Here is a 25,500-nt window from a genome sequence, read left to right as displayed (position 1 = left end):
TTTTCTCTTTCTGTCCCTGTTTCTTAAGTTCTGCCTTTGTGTGAGATCAGCCAGTACTCCTTCCTCATTTTGGATTATCTCATGTAATTTTATTCCTTCAAATTCAATCCAAGATGAGGCAAAGCACAAAATTTAATTTTTAAAAAGCTGCATTAAATAAAACTTCATTTTGTAAAAGATGTCATTAAACATCTGAGTTCCTTCCAAGTTTGGGTCATTAAAAATTGCACTGATTATAAAAATTATAAATAATAAAATAAAAAATTTGCACTGCTATGAACATAGCTGTACATAGATCTCTTCAGATGTACATACCTTTGGATTATCCCCTGAGGAATTGCTGGGTTACAGGGTAGGCCAATTTATAGCATTCTGACAATTCTCCAGACTGATCTTCACAGAGATGAGATCTATTTGGATTCCTACCAGCAGTGTAGAAGGGTTCCTTTACTGTACAGCCTCCAACACATTTGTTATTTATGTCATTTCTAATGTATTATATTATTGCAGGTGCAAAGTAGTATTTAATTATTGTTTTTATTTTCATTTTTCTGATAATCAATGACTTCATGCACTTTTCATATGTCTATTGGCCCTTTGGATCTGTTACTTGGTGAAAATAGTCTATCCTCTTTTTTTTTAATGGGTTAGTCTTTTTTTTTTTTTCATCTTTTGTCACTGAGTTTGATAAGTTATTTATATAGTTTGGTTAGTAGCCCCACCTTTTTTCTAATGTATGACATATAAAGATCATTCCCCACACTATAGGGAGTCTCTGTTTTGATGATGTTTCTTTTTGTTGTGCAGAAACTTTTCAGTGTGTAGTCCCATTAGTTTATTTTGTTTTTATTTTTCCCTGCCATTGGACTTAAGACATCTAAGATGCCTTTAAACTATAGATTAAAAAGAGTTCTGCCAATGTTTTCCTCTAAGTATTTGACAGTTTCTGGTCTAACATCCAAACATTTGATCCACTTGGAATTTACTTTTGTGTGTGATGAAATATAGAGGTTCAGTTTCACTCTTCTGTACTTTTCAACCCAATTTTCCCAAGAAAATTTGTTGAAGAGACTCTCTGCATTTAACAATTTGGGACCCCCTATAAAATTATATATCTTATAGGTGTGGGGGATTTATTTCTGAGATTTCAATTCTATTCCACCGAATAGTGTGTCTATTTTGGTTGCAGTACCAGGGAGCATTGATTACAGTAGTCATATAACAAAGCTCGAGATCTGGCATCATGATGTCTCTATTCTTGGTTTATTTTTTATTCATTTATTTTTCTTTGGTGACTTTAGGTATTTTCTGATTCCAGATAGACTTTTGGAGCTTTTGTCTCACTCTCTTAAGAAAATTTGATGGGCCTTGATAGACAAAACATTAAATATGGCCATAGGTATAATAGGCATGTTGACAATGTTAGTTCTTCTAATTTTATCTTTCCATTTCTTAGTACCTTTCTCTACTTCTTAGGATAGTGACTCATAATTTTCAGTTTACAATTCATTAATTTCTTTTGTTAGGTTTATTCCTAGATACTTTATTTTTTTTGTTGCTATAGTCAATGGGATTTATTTCTATATTTCTTCTTCTGATTTAGTCTTTGCACAGGGGAATGAGACATATTTTTAATATTAAATTTGTAACCTGCCATATTTCTATATTGCTTTATAAGTTCCAGGTGTTTTCCTATGGATTTGTTTGGAATATATATAGTCATTCCTGTGAATAGTGGAAATTTGACTTCTCTTCCTATCTGTACTCCTTTAATTCCTTACTTGTTCCTATTGCTATAACTAGGACTTCTAACACTATATTGAACCATAGTGGTGACAGTGGGGAGCCCTATCTTGCATCCGATGTAAGTGGAAAGCTCTCAGTTTCTCACCATTGATTACTATGTTGGCATAAACTTGCTGTATATATACACAACTAGATTTAGGAATTTCCCATCTATTCCAAAAATTTTAGTGTTTTGATCATGAAACTATGTTGGATGCTGTCAAAAGCTTTCTCTGCATCTATTAAAATAATCATGTAGCTGGGCCAAGTGGTGGCACACCTGGTTGAGCACACATGTTATAATTCTCAAGGACCCGGGATTGAGCCCCTGGTCCCTACCTGCAGGGGGAAAACTTGACAAGTGGTGAAGCAGTGCTACAAGTATCTTTCTTTCTCTCCCTCTATCTCCCTTTCCCTCTTTATTTCTTGATTCTTTTTGCTTTCTTGTGTGTTTGCTTTGTAAGTTCATGTGTATTAGTTCTCTAGATTCCACAAATAAGTGAAATTCAGTTGTTATCTTTCATCTCGTCACCTATTTCATTAAGCATAATAACCTCCAGTTCCACTCATTTTGTCCCAAAGGACACAATAGCATCCTTTTTGACTGCTGAGTAAGATTCCATAGGATATATAACCCATAGCTTCTTTAGTTAGTCTTCTGTCAGTGAGCATTTAGGCTATTCCCACAGTTTGGCCACTGTGAAGCTATGAATGAGAGTCTCTGGGACTCTCTAGGTATACTATTATGTCCTGCTGGGTAAGTGTTTCAGTGTCCTTTGGACAAATGACTCAGAGTGGTTTTGCTAGATCATACAAGGTAATTTCATTTTTATTTAAGGATTTTCTGTACTGTCTTCCAAAGGTCTGCACTAGGTTGCATTACCACCAGATGTGTAGAAAAATTCCTTTTTTCACAACCTCACCAACACCTGTCATTTCCAGTTTTGTTGATGTAGGCCATTCCATAGGTGTGAGATAGAATCTCAGTATAATTTTGATTTTCATTTCTCTAGTGGTAAGTACGGTGGAGCATTTCTTCCTATGTCTGTGGGCTATGTGTTCCTTGGAGAAATGCCTGTTCAGCTCTTTGGTCCAATTTTTTATTCAGTTATTATTATTTTTGTTATGTTATACAAGTTATTTACAGATGTTTGATATCAATCACTTGTCTAATATTTAATGAGTAAATATATTCTCCTAATTACTGTGGTTCTTGGCCATCATTTGGTAGTTTTCTTTTGAAAGAAAAAGTGTTTTAGTTTGATATAGTACCTTTCATTTACTCTGTTGTCATTTCATATGCCCATGGACTCAAGTCTCCAAATATGTCTTTGATGTTAAGATCAAGCAATGTTTTGCCAATATTCTCTCATCTATATTTTAGAGTTTCTACTCTAACATTGTGACCTTCAATTCATTTTGGTGCAAGGTGTTATATGATAATCTAATATAAATTTTATATGTGGCTGTCCAATTGTTCAAGCAAGATTTGCTGAAATGACCTTCCTTTCCCCATTAAATGGTTTCAGCCCCTATGTCATAACAGGGGATTATATGTACATGGGTTAATATTTCTGGGCTTTCAATTCCGTTCCATTGATCCAAATGTCCATTTTTATCTTATTATAATGTTTTTTACATTATTATTGATTTTGTAGTATAAATTGATGTTGGTGAGGATGGTATCTTCATTTTTAATATTTTTTGTCAAAATATTTTGGATATGTGTGTTCTTTTGTGGTTCTACACAATTTTTTGTGATTTGTTCAACTTCCTTGAAAAATGTCATTGGGATCTTGATATATATTGCATTGAAACTGTAGATTGATTTTGATAGAATGGCCATTTTAGTAATATTTTTCTCCCAATCTAGAAACAAGGAATTTTCTTTCATTTCTGTTTGTCCTTCTCTGTATTTTATCAATCTTCTGTAGTTTTCCTTGTTAAGGTTTTCACCTGCTTTGTGAGGTTCACTCCAAGGTATTTTATTTTGGGGGCTTACAATTGAAAATGGGATTAAGTTCTTCAGTTCTCTTCCCTCTTATTTATCACTTGTATATAGAAATACCACAGGTGTATGGATGTTGTGTATTCTGCTACTTTACTGAATAATTTTTCCAGTAATTTTTTTACTTGAGTCTCTGGGACTCTCTAGGTATACTATCATGTCATCAGCAAATAATGTTAGCTTTATTATTTTTCTTTTTCAATATGTGTACATTTGATATCTCTTTCTTGCTTGATTGCAATGGTGAGGGCCTCTAGGGCCATTGAATAATAATGGTGTTAGTGGATATCCTTGTCTTGTTCTAGATTGTAAGGGGAAAGCTTTAAGTTTTTCCCTACTGAAGATCATGTTAGCTATGGGTTCATTATATTAAACTGTCCTTCCATTCCTAATTCTGGAGGCTCTTATCAAAAGCGGATGCTGGATCTTGTTGAATGCCTTTTCTGCAAATATTGGTATAAGCATGTAGTGTCTTTCTTCCTCCTCTCTCTCTCTCTCTCTCTCTCCCACTCTCTTGTCTCCATATTCCTCTCCCTCTCAATTTTTCTGACCTACCAAATAAAAGAGATATCTTAGTATTATTTATTCCTGCATACAAGTTCATTGAGTTTAGTAAGTACTTGTTTTATATATTGGGTGCACCTGAGTTTGGAGCATATGTATTAATTTTGGTTATGTCTCCTTGCTGGGTTGATCATTTGATCATTACACAGTGTCCCTCTCTGTCTCTGATTACTTTTTTGCCTAAGAGTTAATTTTATTTTATTTTATTACAGAATAGATGATTCTGACCTTGTTTTCCTGAATTATTAGCTTTAACACCTGGTCCACCCTGGCACACTGAGATTTTGCTTGTCTTTCTTCCATATTTATTTTTCCTGAGCACATAAAATATATGGAACCATTCAGTTATTCTGAGATTTTTGACAAGTGAATTTAGGACATTCAGATTTAGGATGATTATATAAATGTTGGATAACTTACAGCTATTCTGATGTTTGATTTGAGACTGTTTTAAATTGTTGCTGACTTCCTATTTCCTTCTATTTATCACTTCATGTAGATGGATTTCTATGATGGTTTCCTCATTGATTTCAATTGTACTTTGTTATTTTGTACTGTGATGACAATACCTGTTGTCTAATTTATTATATCTACAACAGTATTTTTGACTGTCTGAATTTACTGACATTTGATTTTCTTACTTGTCCGTTTTCCTCCCCTTTCCTATTTCATTTTTTCTTATTGACACTGAGCTTCTTAGCTTGATTGTACTGCTGATCACTTCAATTATAATGTTCATACTTTTGCTTCTTGTCAGGCTCTTTTCAGTAATTCTTGACAAGGCAGGGATAGTGGGGGCAAACTCTTTCATTATTTGTATGTCTAAGAAGAACTTTGTTTCACCCCCATCATATTTGAAAGTCTAAATTTCAGGGTACAGAATTCATAGTTGAAATTTTTTATCTGTTAGTATTTTGAATATATTCTCCCACGTCTTCTTGATCTAGAGTGTGCATGCTGATAAGGCTGAGGAAAGCCCGATAGCTAATTACTCTTAGTCTCTTGTGAGAGATATAAATTTATAGCTAATTTTTCTAATAACAATAACTACTTTAACTCTCTTTTACAACTTTGGTATAGATATTGAGACTTGCCAGATTTCAAGTGGATCCAAAGATTTTTGAAGGCTAGCAAAATTGCTCCTTGTATAGTGCACTGCTTTGCCATGTGCACGTCCCAGCTTTGAGCCCAGTCCCAAACAGTTTGAAAGAATTCTCTCTCTCTCTTTTCTCTCTCTCTCTCTCTCCTCTCTCTCATTACCTTTCTATATCTTATGTTTTTAAAGAACTGGACTCATGAAATAATAATATACAGACCCAGTGTATAGAATATCCAGACCTTCGACCTTCTTCATCCCACGATGACCTTAGGTCCATACTCCCAGGGGGTTAAACATTAGGAAAGTTATCAGGGGAGAGGATGGGATACAGAGTTCTAGTGGTGGGAATTGTGTGAAGTTGTACCCCTCTTATCCCATGGTTTAGTCAATGTTTCCTTTTTATAAATAAAAAAAAAAACATTAAAAGAATATTTGAAGTTCCTAAACTAATATCCTGACTAGGTAATTAAAATGCTGGACTCTCAGTTGATACTTTAAAAATTAGTTTAATACGTGTTTCCATTCTAGTAACTGGCCAGAAAATACAGATTTGGTTATTCATGACTATATACTTGGCAATTTTCCACTTTTATTAATAACCACTGTAATTTTTATGTTGTCACTAAAGTGTCTACCCAGCACTGTATTAAAGGCTGTCTTTCACAAACACTATAAAAAGGGACTGTTATCTTGAGCATATTATTAATGTGAACAAAATGTTTATTCTTTATATAAGAACACTGAAAGGTTGTTTTATCTATGATTTGTTCTTCCATTTAATGTTCAGTTACCTCTTCTGGTAGCTCTTTCATTCTTCTATTAGGTTTGATTCTGTAATTCTTTTATTTCTACTGATGTTTTGTAATAGGCTACAGTGTATTTAACCGATCATGAGTTTTTTTTTCCCTAGGATATTTTAATTATGTATGTATGACATCACACCCAGTTTTGAATATTATATAGTCTGGGCAGAGTTTAAAATGAAATTGCTTAAAAACATAAAGAAACTGCTTTACTGCCCATTTTAAAAGTATAAAACTTTACTGGAAGTATTCAAGCTGGAGTGGTAGTATTCTAATTTCATTTAATTCATATTATTTTTTATCTGTTAATTGTTTAAACAGCAGTTACCTTTATTTGTATCTACCACCATATAAGGGGAAATGTTAAACTGTGACAGCTTTTACTACCAACAGTTAACCATTTAACTTTTAGAGCAGAATATTGTTGGGAGGGGTTGTGCTTCATCTGAGTTTAGAATGTCAGAAAATGTTAAGCTTGTCCTTTTAAAGAAAAATCGAAGTTTCTAATGATCTTGTTACCATAATTCAAGTGAGTTAGAAGTATTTAACTGCAATCTTGAATTATAAAGTTGGGGTTTATATATAAGTAACTCAACTTGATGTACAGTATACCAGCAGTTACCTGGCAGATTTTTTGTTAAACTGGTTCAGTCCATAATTCCATAACAAACTTAGCTTCACTTCATTATTTACTTTATATCTTCGTCCATTCAACAATGTTCCAATGATGAAATGATAGGAAGTTGCTAAGAATTAGTACAAGATTTTATTATTTTATTTTTTGTTGATTAGAGAAATAATGTTTAGGATCTTTGAATGCTGAACTTGTTTTCCTTCCTTTTTTTTTTTTTTTTTATTTGTCTTACCCATTCATGGCAGCTAAAAAAGAAATCACTCAAAATATTCAGGTTTACATGCTAGCTCTCTTTCATAGGGAGTTGTCATACCTCACAGTTCAAAGTGTATTCAGTAACATACTGACATGTAATTGCAATTTAATATGCAGCAAAAATGATTCAAGAATAAAACCTAGTGTCTAACTTTGTATAGGCAAATAAGTTACTCTACTTTTAACATTTGTACTCGGATAAAATGCTTATGTATGTGTATGAATGTCACAGTGCAAGATGTTATTAGTCCAGGCACAAAGTATTAAAGTTATTTTGTGAAGATTGTTGGTTGAGTTAAAACTGTTGTGCCATTATACCTCAAAAAAAAAAAAAGCTGGTCTCTATTCATGAGGGAAATGATTTATCTCTCTTCTCATAATGATTCCATCATATTTTATTATGAAAACTAGTCTAAAACAAGTTTGGAAGTGCTTCTTTTTGTCCAATTTTTGGAAAGAGTTTGCATAATAATTATGTTATTCCCACTTCAAAATTTTAAAGGAAGTTAGAACAACTTGAGCAACTCAAAAAAGAGAAGTGCTTCCCTGGGAAGACGACCCCACCAATATGTCCTGAAGCCCCACTTCCCCAGACCCCTGCCCCACTAAAGAGAGAGAGAGAGAGAGAGAGAGAGAGAGAGAGACTGGGAGTATGGATAGACCTGCCAACGCCCATGTTCAGCAAGGAAGCAATTACAGAAGCTGTCCATCTTCTGCACCCCATAATGTTCCTGGGTCCATACTCCCAGAGGGATAAAGAATAGGAAAGCTTTCAAGGAAGGGGATAGGATGAGGTGTTTTGGTGGTGAGAATTGTGTGGACTTGTACCCCTATTATCCTATGGTCTTGTCAATATTTCCATTTTATAAATAAAAAATTTTTTAAAAGGGAAGTGCAAAAGAAGAAGAAGGAGGAGGAGGAGGAGGAGGAGAAGGAGAAGGAGAAGGAGAAGGAGAAGGAGAAAGGGAGGAGGAAGAAGAAGAAACATGTTTTTGGTTGGGTATGCTTTGATCCACTTCTTTTTGTCTACTCCCTTTCTCTCTTTACTCCTTCCTTCTTTTCTCCAGAGATGGAATCTCAAAAGTGTATGATTTCACTGCTTTGGGTCACTTTTTACTTCAGACAGAGAAATAGAGACTCCACAGTATAACATATTCTTTTGATGCCATAATATCTCTCATATGTTGTCTGGGCTTGCACCTAAACCACTTGCATAGCAAAGCATATATCTCTCCAGTCCTTACCTCTCTTTGTCTTCATATTTCTCACTCTTTTTCTAACTATTTGAAAGATTTGTCTAGAGAGGTAAAGTCCCATCACCAGAAAAATGACAACAATAACAAAAATTTGAATCATGTTAATATTTGGTCTATTTTAGATAGAGCTATTGTGAAAATATTTTGAGTTTTGATATGAAAATATGTTTTGAGATGAATACTATAGTATGAATGCTGGGTCATGCATCATTTGCATATTTATTGTATTTAGAAACTGTCAAACTAGTTTCCTTATCACTGTTCTAATTAGCATGGTCAATAAGTTTGTATTCATCCTTTGATATTGTTATTATTTTTAATTTTACATATTCTAAAGTTATATATCCGTTATGGCTTTACTTTTATTTTTCTCCAGTAGCTAATGATGTTGAAAATATTTTACTGCATGTAGCCAACATTCACATGTATACTTCAGTGAAATATCTGTTCTTGTTTGCTCATTTTATTATTTTTTATTGAAGAGGTTAATGGTTCATAGTCAACAGTAAATACAGTTGTTGATACACGAGTAAAAACTATGTTTTCTGTACAACATTCCAACCCCCTGCAATTGGAGTAAAAAATGTGTTTTCTGTATAACATTCCAACCCTGTGCAATTGGAGTTTGCAGATTTTTGCAGTTGGGTTTTAAGATTTCTTCCTATATTTCAGACAATATACTTTTCTCCAGTATATAGCTTGTAACTTTTTACTCATTTTTTAAATTTTTATTTAATTATTTTCATGATGCAAACTCTTTTATTTTGAGGTGATCCACGTTATCAACTATTTCATTTTTCACCTCAAGCTTTTGATGTCAAGTCTAAGAATATCTTGATATAGAGGTAGATCTTACATATTTTTAAAAGCTTGTAGTTTTAAATTCATTTATATCATCCATTTGAGTTCAGTTTTTAAAAAATATTTATTACCTTTTGTTGCCCCTGTTTTATTGTTGTAGTTATTGTTGTTATTGATGTCATCATTGTTGGATAGGACAGAGAGAAACGGAGAGAGGAGGGAAAGACGAGGGGGGGTGGAGAGAAAGACACCTGCAGACCAGCTTCACCATCTGTGAAGTGACTCCCCTGCAGGTGGGGAGCCGGTGCCTCGAACCGGGATCCTTAAGCCAGTCCTTGCTCTTTGTGCCACCTGCGCTTAACCCACTGCGCCACCACCTGACTCCCCTGAGTTCAGTTTTATAGGATGTAAGTTCCTATTTATTTTTAGCCTATAGAATTCTGATTATCTTAGTGCTATTTGTTGAAAAGGTTCTTCTTGAATGTTTTATACCTTTGTCAAAGAAATAGTAGAACTGAAGGCCAGTTGGTGGTTGAGTGCACACATTATGTACAGCTAACAGGGTTAGAGTCCTGCTCCTCATCTGGGGGGGGGGCACTGTATGAACAGTGAACCAGGTCTGCAGGGGTCTAACTCTCTTTATCCCTCTACTCTATCTCCACCTTCCCTCTCAATTTCTCTCTGTTCTATCAAATAAAATAGAGAAAATGCAAAGGAAAAAATGGCTACCACAAGCTGTAACTGTGGATAAGTACTGCATGTAACTAAGTTGCAGTGATAAACCTGATAGAAATTTAGAAAAAAATAAATGAGTAAAACATATACATGTAGATATATTTCTGAGTTTTCTATTCTATTCTATTGATCTAATGTTTACCTCTGTTTCTCAGTCAATATGACATTGTTGTGATTATTGTATCATAACTATGTATTAGTATGGAAATCAACATACACTGATAACTTCAATATTGTTCTTTTTAAAGACTGATTTTTGTTATTTTAAGGTACTCACTTAATTTTGAGTAAAGACTAGAGCTTCCTGACATGTACTTTGTGCCTATGGCCCAAAGGAAGTCAATGTTAACAGACTGAAATGGGTTAATGGACCAGGAATTAACATCCAACCCTGAAAAATTTACATATACATTTTTTAAGACCAAGAGTGTGAAAGACAAATCTAAATGAAAAGACTTGTCTACATGTAATGTTCCGCTCTTTCAAGTTTCTCCTCCTGTGCATCAGTAGACTGAGTCTAAATGTTCCTGTGCCATTGTAGATGATACTGGAAGAGGGCATCAGAATAACTTTCTGTACATTTACAAATACCTTATAATTCTTGGCAACAATTTTCTCATAACTAAGATGGGGCAAGTAAGCTGGTTTTCCATGTGTATCTGGAAATATTTTACTGTTTTTCCCATGTTCCTAATACAACTACTAAGCACTTAAGCTTGATAATTAATTCCTCATGTGTGGTACCTTTGAGTCTTAAAATATATTAGTCAGATGAAGTGTTGGGGGGTATTCTCTGCATGCTCTTGTGTACTTCTGCTTTTTAGGTCCATGATTGTTCAACAATTTTTTGGCTTTATATGTTAACTCTCTTTTCAGCCACCAGGTTCCAGATGCCAGCAAGATGCTGACCAGACTTCCCTGGACAGAAGACCCCAACAATGTGTACTGGAGCTCTGCTTCCTCAGAGCCCCACCCTACTAGGGAAAGAGAGAGGCAGACTGGGGGTATGGATCAACCATTCAACGCCCATGTTCAGCGAGGAAGCAATTACAGAAGCCAGACCTTCCACCCTCTGCAACCCACAATGACTCTGGATCCATACTCCCAGAGAGACAGAGAATGGGAAGGCTATCAGGGGAGGGGATGGGATATGGAGATCGGGTTATGGGAATTGTGCGGAATTGTACCCTTCTTATTCTATGGTTTTGTTAATGTCTCCTTTCTTAAATATATATACTAGTCACCACAAAACTGAATATAGTACTGTCTTAAAGTATAAAAATGCATATATGTGAAATGTTTATGGTGCGTTTGATACTTGATGAAGAGTTTCATAATCCCAGCTCAGTGCTGGCACTGCTCGCAGTGGCCACTTAATTCCTTTTTAAAAATTTATTTGACAAGACAGAGAAATTGAAAGGGGGGAGAAAGACAGACACCTGCAGACCTGATTCACCAATTGAGAAGCGTTCTCCCTGCAGCTGGAGAGAGGGGGTTCAAACCCGGGTCCTTATGCATGGTGATATGTGTGCTTAACCAGATGCACCACAGCCTGATCCCTAAAATCCTGGTTTTTACCTATGCCTTCATGTTTTTTAGAACATTCCTGCTTGTTGTTTTTACCAGATGCATTTGTTTGCACAAAATGCCATTAGACCTACTTACTGAAGACCCCAGGCTGTCCTTTATTACAATTCCTGTGCTCTAAGGCAGAGGTCTGAATAGGTCATGAGTTAAATCATAATCTGCCTGCAGAATGAGGGTAAGAGCCACTTTCACTTATTCATTATTCTGATGACCAGCATTCTTCCTGAAAGTCTGGAGTAAATTTCTTATTTCTTAGGGCACCAAAAAGACGTATCTGGCTAATGATATTTAGATAATGGCAATTGTACTTAAATATTAAACACCCCTACTTGCATGCATTCTGATGTTTCCCTCACCTATGAGAAATATGTTATTCCATTTCTGTATGTTATTTGGATTTTGAAATTTACCCCATGATGTTCATTCACTTGAAAAACACTTTGATTTTTCTCATTCTTGTTTGATGTTATGCATAGCTCTAGCAATGAAGACTGGGCTGGGGTTCTGGTTGTAGGCAGCAATCCATTCTGTTTCACTCAGAAGCACAACCAATGTTGTCCCTCCAGACTCTCTCTCACTTGCTGATAAGTGATTGAGTAATCGATCAATCCTGGGATGTGTAAGATCCCAGGATCCCAGCAGTGGCTTCAAACCCACTATGATGATAGCTTGAAGTAAAGAAGCATCATCCATGGTCTGGTAGGTGGCATAGTGGCTAAGGCACTAGATTCTCAAGCATGAGGTTCTGAGTTCAGTCCCTGGCAGCACATGTACCAGAGTGATGTCTGGTTCTCTCCCCCCCCCTCTCTCTCTCTCCTATCTTTTTCATTAATAAATAAATTTAAAAAATCTTTAAAAAAAAAGAAGCATCATCCTATCATGAAGGTTAGTACGGAAACGGCAGTGGAGGAAATACAAATGATAAGCACTTATGAAGTGAGAGAGGCAGGCTGCTAGGAAAATACACCTTTTGGAGCCTGAGGACTCTCCAGCTGACTAGAGTTATTTTCTGCTCATATCTGTGAATAAGAACACATTCTCTCACAAAGTTCACCTATTTATACAGATTATATTTTAACTGCCATAACTCCATGTTGCTTTTAAACATTGTATTTCACACACCCCCACCAAGAAGTTAGAATTGATCACTTACCCAGAAAGTTACTTTTACTATTTTCCTACACTTAGTAGTATTTTAAAAAATATTTATTTATTTTCCCTTTTTTGCTGCCCTTGTTGTTTAACATTGTTGTGGTTATTATTGTTGTTGTTATTGATGTCGTCATTGTTGGATAAGACAGAGAGAAATGGAGAGAGGAGAAGACAGAGAGGGGGAGAAAAAGACAGATATCTGCAGACCTGCTTCACCACTTGTGAAGCGACTCCCCTGAGGCTGGAGGCTCGAACCGGGATCCTTAAGCCAATCCTTGCACTTTGTGCCATGTGCGCTTAACCCACTGCACCACGGCCCGACTCCCAAAAGAGTTACATTTATATGGTGAGGGAAATAGTCAGTGGGCACCTTCCGTGAAATGAAACAATAAAGCATGTATAGCCAGAGAGAACCCAGCTAGGTATATCTGATATTCATGGGCACTCCACAAAAAGAAAATTCCCTGGGAATAATTAAGGATGCTTTACAAGGCTGCTGAAATTTCAAGCAACCTAAATATGGTATAGTGAATGAGGAAGATCAAAATGTTTTTCAAATGAACATACATCATTCTGAACATAAAAAAAAATACTCAGAAATCAGAAGGATGAGCCTTATTGTAGTGATGGTTTATTAATATCTCCCAACCATGGAAAAAAAGACATCAGTAATAGAAGTAGCTGTCAATAACAGCTTTGTAAGCTGTTCTTTCATAGCTTTGGTAATTAACAGAACCCTGAGATATAAAAGAGCAAGAGACTAGGAATTAAGGTGAATTTAGTTCAGTCATTTCACTCTGAAGTGTCCTCATCTGGAATATAAAACTAATAATACCTACCTTCTCAGAGGTACCAGAAAAATAATTAAAACAAAATTATTGTTACTACACAGGTTCTAGGAAAATATAGTGCAGATCTTTATTTAATTCATGTAAGTACTTTAGTTTTATTTTTTATTGTTTTTATCATTTTATTTATTCATTTATTTTCCAGGATTATCGCTGGGGTACGTTGATTGCACTTCAAATCCGCTGCTCCTGTGGCCATTTTTTTTCTTTTTTTTTTTTTTTGATAGGACAGAGAGAAATTGAAAGGGGAGGGGGAGAGAGAGAGGGAGAGGGAGAGGGATAGATAGACACCTGCAGACCTACTTCACTGCTTGTGAAACTACCCCCTGCAGGTGAGGGCCAGGGATTCGAACTGGGATCCTTGAGCGGGCCCTTATGCTTGGTACTATGTGTGCTTAACCTGGTGTGCCACCGACTGGCCCCAACATTTTAATGTTATCTAGTTAATGAAACACGGGGAAAAAAGCTTAATTTCATTTTCCAATTTAATCTCAGAGTAGTTTTCTTTCTAAATTAATTTATATTTCATAAAATATGAACATCTTAATAATGTCTTGGTTCACTTTCAAGTTCTCCATTTTAATTTGGTAAATTTCCCATATGAAATAAAGATTTTTGTACATGTTTTAATTCAGTATATTTACTACTGCTGGCCTGTTTCTAAATTGTTAATAAACTTTAATTTTTCTATTATTTATTTTAATAAAATTATACAGAGATTATATTTTAAACCTGTTCCCACTGAGATATATTTTGACATGACTGCCTTACAACATTCACTCCTAGTCCTTAGTTTTCCAAATTCATCCTGTCATCCAGGAGCTCTTTATAACCCCAAGAAAATTGAACAAGGAGACAATAATAAATATATGTAAACACACATACTGTGTTTTCTCAGTCAACAGAGTGAGTTGAGGTGAGAGGGAAGTTGATTAAAAACACCATTACCTTTTTGTTTTGAGACTTTTCTCACCGTCATTGCAGCCTGCCGCTTCTGATTTTCAGAAATTTCAAAGCCTATAGAATAAAAATATGGTTTGTTCAGATACACATAGTCTTGTCTTAAATATGTGAATGTAAAACTTTTCTGAACAGTAATTTTAGTAGTATGCAGCAATATAAATATAAAATACTTCTGAGCAAGTAAATTTGGCAAGGTGCATCAATGATCTTGAAAAGAAAAAAAAGTAAAAAAACTTGAACAAAGATTTAGCTAAGTATAGAGGGGGAAATTGTAAATGGAGTATTATTGCATAAAGAACAGTGTACATAAAGTAACATGTATATTGGGCAAGGTGTATTTCACCAAAGCGAAGAACCCTGGGGATGGAGTGGAAGGGGGAGGGTGTAGGGATTTGAGAGTGCATGATAGTAGAAAAATTGGTATTTCTGGTAACTTAATTTTTTATTTGTTTAATGTCTCCGTAGAGGACTACCATCTATATAGTTTTCTAAAGGGGTTGCACCAGTTTGGATCCCATGTGAAACTTCACCAACACCTATCATTTCCTGTCTGTTGAGATAGATCAGTCTCATAGGTGTGAAGTGGAATATCAGTTTGCATTTCTCTAATGATAGAGCATTTCTTCATATGCCTGTGGAACATATGCGTCTTTTCTGTAGAAAACTGTCTATGCAATTCTTTGGCCCATTTTTTTTTGTTGTTGTTACATTTTTCTTTTGTTGAGCTGTACCAGTTCTTATAAATTATGATATAAGTTGCTTCTCAGATGTATGATGGGTAAATGTCTTCACTCATTTGCTGGGTTGGCTTGTTATGCTGCATAGTTCGCTTTTAATGTATGGATGCTTTTTAATTTGATGTAATCCCATTTATTTATTATTTAAAAAAATATTTACTTATTCCTTTGATTTATTTTTATAGTTATTGATGTCGTCATTGTTGGATAGGACAGAGAGAAATGGGGAGAGGAAGAGAAGACAGAGAAAGGGAGAGAAAAACAGACACCTCAGATCTGCTTCACTGCCAGTGAAGCGACTCCCCTGCAGGTGGGGAGCCAGGGCCTTACACAGGGATCCTTACGCCAGCTCTTGTGCTTTGCGCCACCTGCGCTTAACCTGCTGTGCTACCCCCGGACTCCCTATTTATTCTTGTTTTCATTCTCCATGCTTATAGGTCTCTGAATTTATCTTTGATGTGAAAGTCTGGCAATGCTTTACCAAAATTTTATTGTATATATTCTATAGTTTCTGGTCTAATATTCAGGTCTTTGATCCATTTTGATTTGATTTGATATATATGTGACTGTCTAATTTTCCCAGCATCACTTGTTGAAGAGAACTTCCTGATGCGATTAAATTGCTGTGTATGCTTTATCATATTTTAAGTGGTTGTATATGTTTGAGCCAATTTCTGGGATCTTCATTCTGTTCCACTGATTAAAGTGCTTATTTTTATTTCCGTACCATACTGTTTTAATTATTATTGTCTAGTATAGTATAAATTGAAACTGGGGAGGGTGGCACTTCCATTTTAATTTTTCCTTTTCTCTCAGAAGTGTCTTGGCTGTTAATGGCTTTTTTGATTGTTTGTTTGTTTGACACAAATATTTGGATGTCATTCAATTTCCTTGAAAAAATGTTACTGAGATCTTGATAGGGATTGCATTGAAACTGTAAATAGTTTTTGGTAAGAAGGGCATTTTAATAATGTTTATTCTTCCAATCCAAGAGCAAGAGATATTCTTTCATCATTTTGTGTCATTTTTAACTTCTTTTAACAGTGTACTACAGTTTCCTCTGTAAAGGTCCTTCACCTCCTTTGTGATAAAATACCAAGCAAGGTATTTTATCTTTTCAGTTTGATTTTAGATGATATTAAGTCTTTCATTCTCCTTTCCTTTGACTACTTGATTGCATAAAGAAATGTCACAGATTTATGCCTGTTAATTTGTATCTTGCTACTTTACTGAGTATATTATTTCTAGAAAGTTTTGGTGGAGTGTTTGGGGTTCTCTATTGTGTTATCAGCAAATGGTAATAGTTTGGTTTCTTCCTTTCCAGTATGTATACCCTTGATATATTTTTGTTTTGTTTTGTTTTGCTTTTCCTGATAGCAGTGTTTAGCATCCTGCAATTCTTGACCTGGAGTGAGTGGAATCTTATCATCAGAGGAAAGGGTGATAGTCAGCATGTTATGGCAAGCAATAATTTGTTCCCTTCTCAGTTAAGATTCTGGTGTTGACATTAGACTCAGGAATTTCCAGACGGTGACCTAGAAACCTATGGCCATCAGTTGAACAGAGGTCATCAGGTCCTCTGTTCAGCAGAGACCAGTTTCTCCAGGGCCAAATTGATTAAAGACAATACAAAGAGAAGGTGAGAGACTGTCATCTTAGCCACCCTTGTAAGTGAGTATCTAAGCCCTTTCTATTATTCTTGATTCCTTTACTAGATGTAGAAACCCATCCATATAAAGGGATTAACCAGTGGATGGCTGAGAAAATAATTTGTAGCAATGTTATTCTGAACCTAGCTGGATAGAGCTCTGCTTGCTCTTGGGATAAAGTGGGGCAGGGAATCTGAACTCCCAAGGCAGAGGACAGTAGCAGTCGTCTGTTACTGTGGCAAGTAGAGATTTAGAGTTGTCAAGTCAGGAATAGCTTCTGAAAAAAAACCACAATTTATAATTTCTCTAGAGATTGAACCTATTTAGAATCTGTAACTTCAGAGTCAACGTACACTCAGGGGAAAAATCTTTACATTGAAACTTGACAGGAAAGTAAACCAGGTAACTCTGCCCTTCCCAGCATAGTTTACACTGGCAGAAGTCTGGAAAGACATAAAAGCAGGTTGGAACCTTCTTTCTAGATTTTGGAATTATTAAAGAGGCACCTTACTACTTCAAAATCCTTCCTCTTCTGCACATTCATATACAAAACAGAAGTCCAAAACTGCAACAACAGTGTGAACAACAAGCTAACAAAAGAGACCAAACTAGAGGGACAGAAAAATTTTTAAAAATGCATAAGATTACATAAAGCAAGCACACTGTACAAATACAGAGAGGTACAAACCCAGAAGAACTATTACAGAAATCATTGGGGGGGAGGGAAGGCAGTGCTGCACCTGGTTAAGCACTCACATTATAGTGTTCATGGTCCCAGTTTCAAGCCCTTGGTACACACCTGCAGAGAGAAAGCGTCACCAGTGGTGAAGCAGGGTTGTAGGTGTCTCTCTGTCTCTATCCCTCTCTCTTTATTTTGTAAATTATCTTTATTTATTTATGGATAGAGACAGCCAGATATTGAGAGGGAAAGGGGTGATATAGAGGCAGAGAGAGAGAGAGAGAGAGAGAGAGGGAGACCAACAACACTGTTTCACCACTCTTTAAGCTTTCTCCTTGCAGGTGGGGACCGGGAACTCAAACCTGGGTCCTTGCTCATTGTAACCTGCGCAATGAACCAGGTTCGCCACTACCCAGCCCCTCTCTATCCCTCTCTATCTCCCATTCCCCTCTTAATTTCTCTTTGTATATATCCAATAATAAATTTATACAATATAAAAAAGAAAAAGAATTTGGGAAATACATTGTGAGGAATTTGAAGAAATAAAATACTTTCAACACTTAGGAATGTGTTAAAGATTTTTTAAATTTCTTTATTGGGGAATTAATGTTTTACATTCGAAAGTAAATACAACAGTTTGTACATGCACAACATTTCTCAATTTTCCATATAACAATACAACCCCCACTAGGTCCTCTATAATCCTTTTTGTACCTGCAATCCCCCCTCCCCTCCGCACCTAACCCAGAGTCTTTTACTTTGGTGCAATACACCAATTCCAGTTCAGGTTCTACTTGTGTTTTCTCTTCTGACCTTGTTTTTCAACTTCTGCCTGAGAGTGAGATCATCCCATATTCATCCTTCTGTTTCTGACTTATTTTACTTAACATGGATTTCTCAAGGTCCATCCAAGGTCAGCTGAAAATGGTGAAGTCACCATTTTTTATAGCTGAGTAGTATACCACAACTTGCTCAGTCACTCATGTGTTGTTGGAGACCTGGGTTGCTTCCAGGTCTTGGCTATTACAAATTGTGCTGTTATGAACATAGGCATATACAAATCTTTTTGGGTGGGTGTGTTGTGTTCCTTAGGATATATCCCCAGGAAAGTATTTGCAGGATCATAGGGTAGGTCCATTTCTAGCCTTCTGAGAGTTGTCCAGACTGTTCTCCACAGAGGTTGGACCAATTTACATTCCCACTAGCAGTGCCGGAGGATTCGGAAAGTGTTAAAGATCTTATAAATCACTTAGTGATTCTATGGAAAGCAAGAGAGTTTTATTCATAGATAGCATGAAAACAGAGACATAGGAAGTGAAAGATATTTTGAATGCTTTCTAGGCTCAAATGAGCCTATAAAAACTCAACCAATAACACTAGTGGAGTAGAAGACAAAGTGACAACACCCTGAGTTCAGAAAAGATGAAGCAATAGTATTTAGGAAAGATAAAGCAACACTATGTGAGATATAAGACTTCATTAGGAAGGTAAACATCAGAGTTATTGGCATTCCACAGGAAGAAGAAAAAAAAAAAGAAGAAGAGCAGAGGCCATCTTAAAAAATAATATCAGAGATTTTCAAATTCTCAGAAATATTTAGGATGTAGATGTTCAGAAAGCAGATATAAGTCACAAATTCCTAAACTCAGATTGACCTATCATAACATACTACATTTAAAACATGAAAAATCAAGGAAAGATATTGCAAGCTGCTAGTAAACAGAAAAAAATTACTTAAAGGCAGCACAATGAAACTCTATCAAACTTTTCATCAGCAATTTTCCCTGTTAGACAATGATTCAAATATGGGAGATGAGTAAAAAAAAAAAAAAAACATGTCAAGTGGTCCAGGAGGTGGAAGAGTGGATAAAACATTGGACTCTCAAGCAAGAGTGATGTCTGGTGTTCCATCTCTCTCTCTCTCTCTCTCCCTCATCTTTCTCATTAATAAATAAATAAAACAATTTTAAGTAACATGCCAGATATATATAAGTTAAGGGAGTTTATTATTACCGTACTTGCTTTGAAAGAATTACTGAAAACAGTGTTATATAAAAAGAAGAATCTTGGGTGGAGCCAAGATGGCTGCACTAAGGCTAATCTAGGGAATTTCTGCTCAAGAAAGCTTTTCAAATCCTGATCTATCCATCCAGAAAGGAGATGAAAGAGAGTTCAAGGAGCATAAGAGAAGGGGATGCAAACACACACACACACACACACACACACACACACACACACACCTATAACATATGGGATAAGCATAAAAACTAAGACCATTAAAGGAGAACACAGGAGTCCTGTGAGGGTTTGTTGTTGTTGTTTTGTTTTGTTTTGTTTTGTTTCCTCTTCCACACTCCCAAGTCTTGAAGCCAGGGATTTAAATCTTCAAGTCTTCAGACACTGCATTCCAGAACCACCATAGGCAGGGGTATGACTCACCAGAACAAGACCATTTACTTCTTAAACACATCACTGAAACCAACAGCACAGAGGTCACCATGTTCCATATCAGAACAGCAACATCAGTTGATAAGGATACTGCTTTTACAGGGAACCACAGTGTCCCTTCCCTAAATTTTCTGGGATTTTATGCAGCCACCCCCAGTTTACTAGGGCCTATTGCCAGTGATTTAAGCTACAACCACTTACATAGTATACATCTGAGATGGAAACTCAATAACTATTGAAGGCTCTCTCTCTCTAATGAGAATGGTGAGACAGAAAAAATCCTTTACTACACCCATTCTCATAAAAAATATATCCCAGGAAAAAGCTTATGTTAAAAAAAAATCCTGAAGGCTTATGTTAAAAAAAAATCCTGAAGGCCCCCTTGGAGTGTTCCAAGAGCTTGCCTTGATCTGAAGAAAGCAATGGAAGAACGACTCAGAAGATTCAGGAGAACAGAGCACACGCCACAAGAGAGAAGGGACTTAGACCAAGATGCAAATTAAGAGACAAAAGCTAAGACAGATGAATTATATACTGCTATAGCCAGTAGCTGAGTATCAGAAAAGGATAACTGAGCCACAGGCAGGAACAGAAAATCAGGCTACAATAGCAGAATTGAGTAGCAAAGTTGCTGAGAACAGAAACACAATTATTGAGTTAGCAAACAGATTGGAGGAACTAAAACAAACAACAAACTACAGAAGCAAAAGCAGAATAGTCAAAACATAAGATAAAGCAGGAGACATGAAGAAATTGCCTAGATAAGAGTTCAAAAATACACTGAAACCAGCACTAGAGACACCGGGATATTTGAATAATAGTAATACCAGAAGGAGAAGTGGCAGAGGCAGAAGAAAAATACATACTTAATAAAATAATATTAACAAACATTTTCCAATTCCCAAATTGGGAGCATATAGACATCCAAGAATCACAGAGAATCCTGAATAGAATTAATCTATATCTATGCATATCTAGACACATGATTTTAAACTGGCAAAGACCAAAGGCAAACTAGAAATCCTCAAAGCAACAAGGGAAAAACAAAGGGTCACATACAAAGGAAACCCCATTAGGACTTATGAAAAACTCTCAGTAGAAACTATAAAAGCCAGAAGAAAATGGCAAGACATTTATACAGTTATAAATGAGAAGGGCTTTCAGTCTAGAATGCCATTCTCTTCAGAATGGATGAAGCCATAGAGACCTTTTCAGACAAGGAATAGCTGAAAGAAAATATTATTTTGGAGCCTGTGCTACAAGAAGTTCTAAAGAGATTCCTATAACTTTAAATCAATAAATTAAAAGCTCAAATCAATAATTAGACTTATAAAACACATATACACAAATAAAACAAAGGAGATTTACATTAATAATGACTTTGAAAAATTGGTAGTTTCACTTAATATCAATGGTCTAAAGTCATCCATTACAAAACATAGAATAGAAGCATGGATCAGAAAACACATCCTGGGACAAAATATCATCCCTTTTTATTGTTGCATAATACTCTGCAGAGTATATGTCCCATAACTTTTTTTCTCCAGTCATCTGCCAAAGGGAATTTTGGTTATTTCTGGTTTTTTTTGCTATTGTAAATAAAGCTACTATAAACACGGGGGTTGCATATATCCCTTTTAATCAGTGTTAATTTAACATTGGTAAAACACTTTCCCACCTACACCTCAAGGACATCTTTGATGAATCAAACCCAGTTGCAAGGAAGACTAAAGCAGAAACAAACCAATGAGACTACATCAAATTGAAAAACTTCTGCACATTCAAAGAAACTATTAAACAAACAAAGAGACCCCTCACAGAATGGGAGAAGATCTTCACATGCCAGACATCAGACAAGAAACTAATCACCAAAATATATAAAAAGCTCAGCAAACTTAGCACCAAAAAAGCAAATGACCCCATCCAAAAATGGGCAGAGGATATGAACAAAACATTCACTTCAGACGACATCCAAAAGGCTAACAAACATATGAAAAACTGCTCTAGGTCACTGATTGTCAGAGAAATGCAAATTAAGACAACACTAAGATACCACCTCACTCCTGTAAGAATGGCATACATCAAAAAGGACAGCAGCAACAAATGCTGAAGAGGTTGTGGGGACAGAGGAACCCTTTTACATTGCTGGTGGGAACGTAAATTGGTACAGCCTCTGTGGAGAGCAGTCTGGAAAACTCTCAGAAGGCTAGACATGGACCTTCCATATGATCCAGTAATTCCTCTCCTGGGGTTATACCCCAAGGACTCCATAACACCCAACCAAAAAGAGGTGTGTACTCCTATGTTCATAGCAGCACAATTCATAATAGCTAAAACCTGGAAGCAACCCAGGTGCCCAACACCAGATGAGTGGCTGAGAAAGCTGTGGTATATATACACAATGGAATACTATGCAGCTATCAAGAACAATGAACCCACCTTCTCTGACCCATCTTGGACAGAGCTAGAAGGAATTATGTTAAGTGAGCTAAGTCAGAAATATAAAGATGAGTATGGGATGATCCCACTTATCAACAGAAGTTGACTAAGAAGATCTGAAAGGGAAACTAAAAGCAGGACCTGACCAAATTGTAAGTAGGGCACCAAAGTAAAAACCCTGTGGTGAGGGGTAGACATGCAGCCTCCTGGGACAGTGGGGGGTGGAAGTTGGTGGAAGGGATGGGTCATAGTCTTTTGGTGGTGGGAATGGTGTTTATGTACACTCCTAGTAAAATGTAGTCATATAAATCACTAGTTAATACGAGAGGGGGAAAATTAATTGTATGTCTCGAAGTTTTTCAAAACACAAACTGAATCTTTTCAATATATAGGCTGTGTAATTGATATGCAGACTCTCTCAAAAGCCTAGACCAAGTAGATCAGAAGCAACCAGTAGCACAGCTATATACAAGATACTGGTTACTGTACAGCAAACCCTAACAAAAGGACTTTTCAAAGTTAACCCAATTATCAAATAACATTAACTATCCATTGTCTTTTTGAACCCTAAGACAGCAGGAACCTCACATCTCCACTATAGAGCCCCTACTTCCCCCAGTCCTGGAACCCTTGGATAGGGCCCACTTTCCCGTATGCCTCTCCCAATCCATATCAAATAATATTGCATCTGCCGATCACAACCTAACCAACACAACGATTGCCACCTCAACATGCTTCACTTCAGACTGTGTCCAGAGACTTCACGTGTGGAATGACAACCCTGCAGCTTCATTACTCGGGTGAGACCTTTCCTTTCATAGTATACTCTAATTCCATCTCAGCTGGTTCACTTTCTAACAAAGTCCCCAAACCTAGATATACACCAGTTTCTGTGAGAGAGAGCATATGTTCACACGTATCCATAAACTACTGCAAAATATATACCTGAAAGCAGAAGTACACTAGAGTTTGCAGTGAGTACCCCCCTAACACTTCCTCTCCACTATTGCAAGCTTTGGGTCCATGATTGCTCAACAATTTGTTTGGCTTCATATGTTAACTCTCTTTTCAGTCACCAGGTTCCAGATGCTAACATGACGCCGACCAGACTTCCCTGGACTAACGACCCCACTAATGTGTCCTGGAGCTCAGCTTCCCCAGAGACACACCCTACTAGGGAAAGAGAGAGGCAGACTGGGAGTATGGGCAGACCAGTCAATGCCCATGTTCAGCGGGGAAGCAATTACAGAAGCCAGACCTTCTACCTTCTGCAACCCACAATGACCCTGGGTCCATGCTCCCAGAGGGATAGAGAATGAGAAAGCTATCAGGGGAGGGGGTGGGATATGGAGATTGGGTGGTGGGAATTGTGTGGAATTGTACCCCTCATACCTTATGGTTTTGTTAATTAATACTTTCTTAAATAAAAAAATTTCATTATTGGGAAATTAATGGTTTAGAGTTGATAGTAAAATACAATAGTTTGTACATTCATAACTTCTTTCAGTTTTCCACATAACATTTCAACCCCCAGTAGGTTCTCCTCTGCCCATATTAGGACCAGAAGCCCCCCCCCCCCCAAGAGCCTTTTATTTTGGTGCAATACACCAACTTCCGAAAAAGTTCTGCTTAGTGTTTTCCCTTTTGATCATTTCAACTTCTATGAGTATAATCATCCCATAGTCATCCTTCTCTTACTGAGTTATCTCACTTAACATGATTCCTTCAAGCTCCATTCAAGATGGGGTGAAAGGTAAGTTCACCATTTTTTAAAAAGATTTATTTATTTATTCCCTTTTGTTGCCCTTGTTTTATTGTTGTTGTTATTGGATAGAACAGAGAGAAATGGAGAGAGGAGGGAAAGACGGTGGGGGGGGGGAGAAAGACACCAGCATACCTGCTTCACCTCTTGTGAAGTGACTCCCACATGCACTTAACCTACTGCGCTACCGCTGGACTCCCAAGTTCGCCATTTTTAATAGTTGAGTAGTCCACAACTTATTCAACAAGTCATCTTATGCTGGACACTTGGGTTACTTCCAGGTTTTGGCTATGACAAATTGTGCTACTATGAACTTAAGTGCACAGAAATCTTTGGGATGGGTATTTTTGGCTTCTTAGGATATAACCCCAGGAGAAAAATTGCAGGGTCATTGAGTAGGTGCACTTACAGCATTCTGAGAGTTCTCGAGACTGCTCTCCACAGAACTTGGACCAATTTACATTCCCACCAGCAGCACAGAAGTGTTACTTTGTCCCAAAAAATCTCTCCAGCATTTGCTACTGCTACTTTTTCTGATGCACAGCATTCTCACAGGAGTGAAGTGGTATCTCATTGTTGTCTTTATTTGCATTTCTTAGACAATCAACAATTTTGAGCATTGTTTAGTATATTTGTTGGCCTTTTGGATCTCTTATGTGGTGAATATTCTGTTCATAAACTCTCCCTATTTTTGGATGGGGTCATTTGTTTTCTTGTTGCTGAGTCTGGTGAGTTCTTTATATATTTTGGTTATTAGCCTCTTGGCCTTCACATGTATGTCATGTAAAGATGTCCCAAACTGTGGAAGTTATCTTTGTTTGGGTGATGGTTTCTTTTGCTGTGCAGAAGCTTTTCAATTTGATGTAGCCCCATGGTTTATTTTTTTTTATTTAATCTTCATTGTAATTGGTTTCATTTCAGGAAGATGTCTTAAAATGTATACATAAAAGAGCCCTACCAGTATTTTACTTTAAATATATGATAGCTTCTGGTCTAACATCCAAGGGGTGTTGAAATCCCCTACTATTTCTGTGTTGTTGTTAATATATTGCTGTAGCTATTTCAGTAGATATTTGATATATTTACATGGCCTGTTTTGGGATTCATAGATGTTAATAATTTTCAAGTTCTTTGGATTGATTGATCCTCTGAGAATTAAGTAATGTCATCCCTATCTTTTTAAATTTTATTTATTTTAAAGTCTATCATGTCAGATATGAGAATAGCTCTTCCCCCCTTTTTTTGTGGCTCACTGGTTTGTGTGATAGTTTTCCCTCCTTTCATTTTGAGTCTGTG

At 36.4% G+C, this 25,500-nt stretch overlaps 1 protein-coding gene across 9 annotated transcripts in view; it reads right to left on the bottom strand.

The window, feature by feature from the left end:
- Positions 1–25,500, bottom strand: part of ARHGEF9 (Cdc42 guanine nucleotide exchange factor 9) — a 297,917-nt gene that overhangs the window by 9,572 nt on the left and 262,845 nt on the right. For all 9 annotated transcript variants that reach the window (XM_060183301.1, XM_060183306.1, XM_060183303.1 and 6 more), the window contains one exon: positions 14,476–14,544. In XM_060183301.1, the coding sequence (XP_060039284.1) occupies positions 14,476–14,544 (69 nt within the window). The remainder of the gene's footprint in view (positions 1–14,475; positions 14,545–25,500) is intronic.

Source organism: Erinaceus europaeus, chromosome X (genome assembly GCF_950295315.1).
Source record: "Erinaceus europaeus chromosome X, mEriEur2.1, whole genome shotgun sequence".
NCBI lineage: Eukaryota > Metazoa > Chordata > Mammalia > Eulipotyphla > Erinaceidae > Erinaceus > Erinaceus europaeus.
Note: the sequence above shows the minus strand (reverse complement) of the source record. Positions and strands in the feature narration are given on the sequence as shown.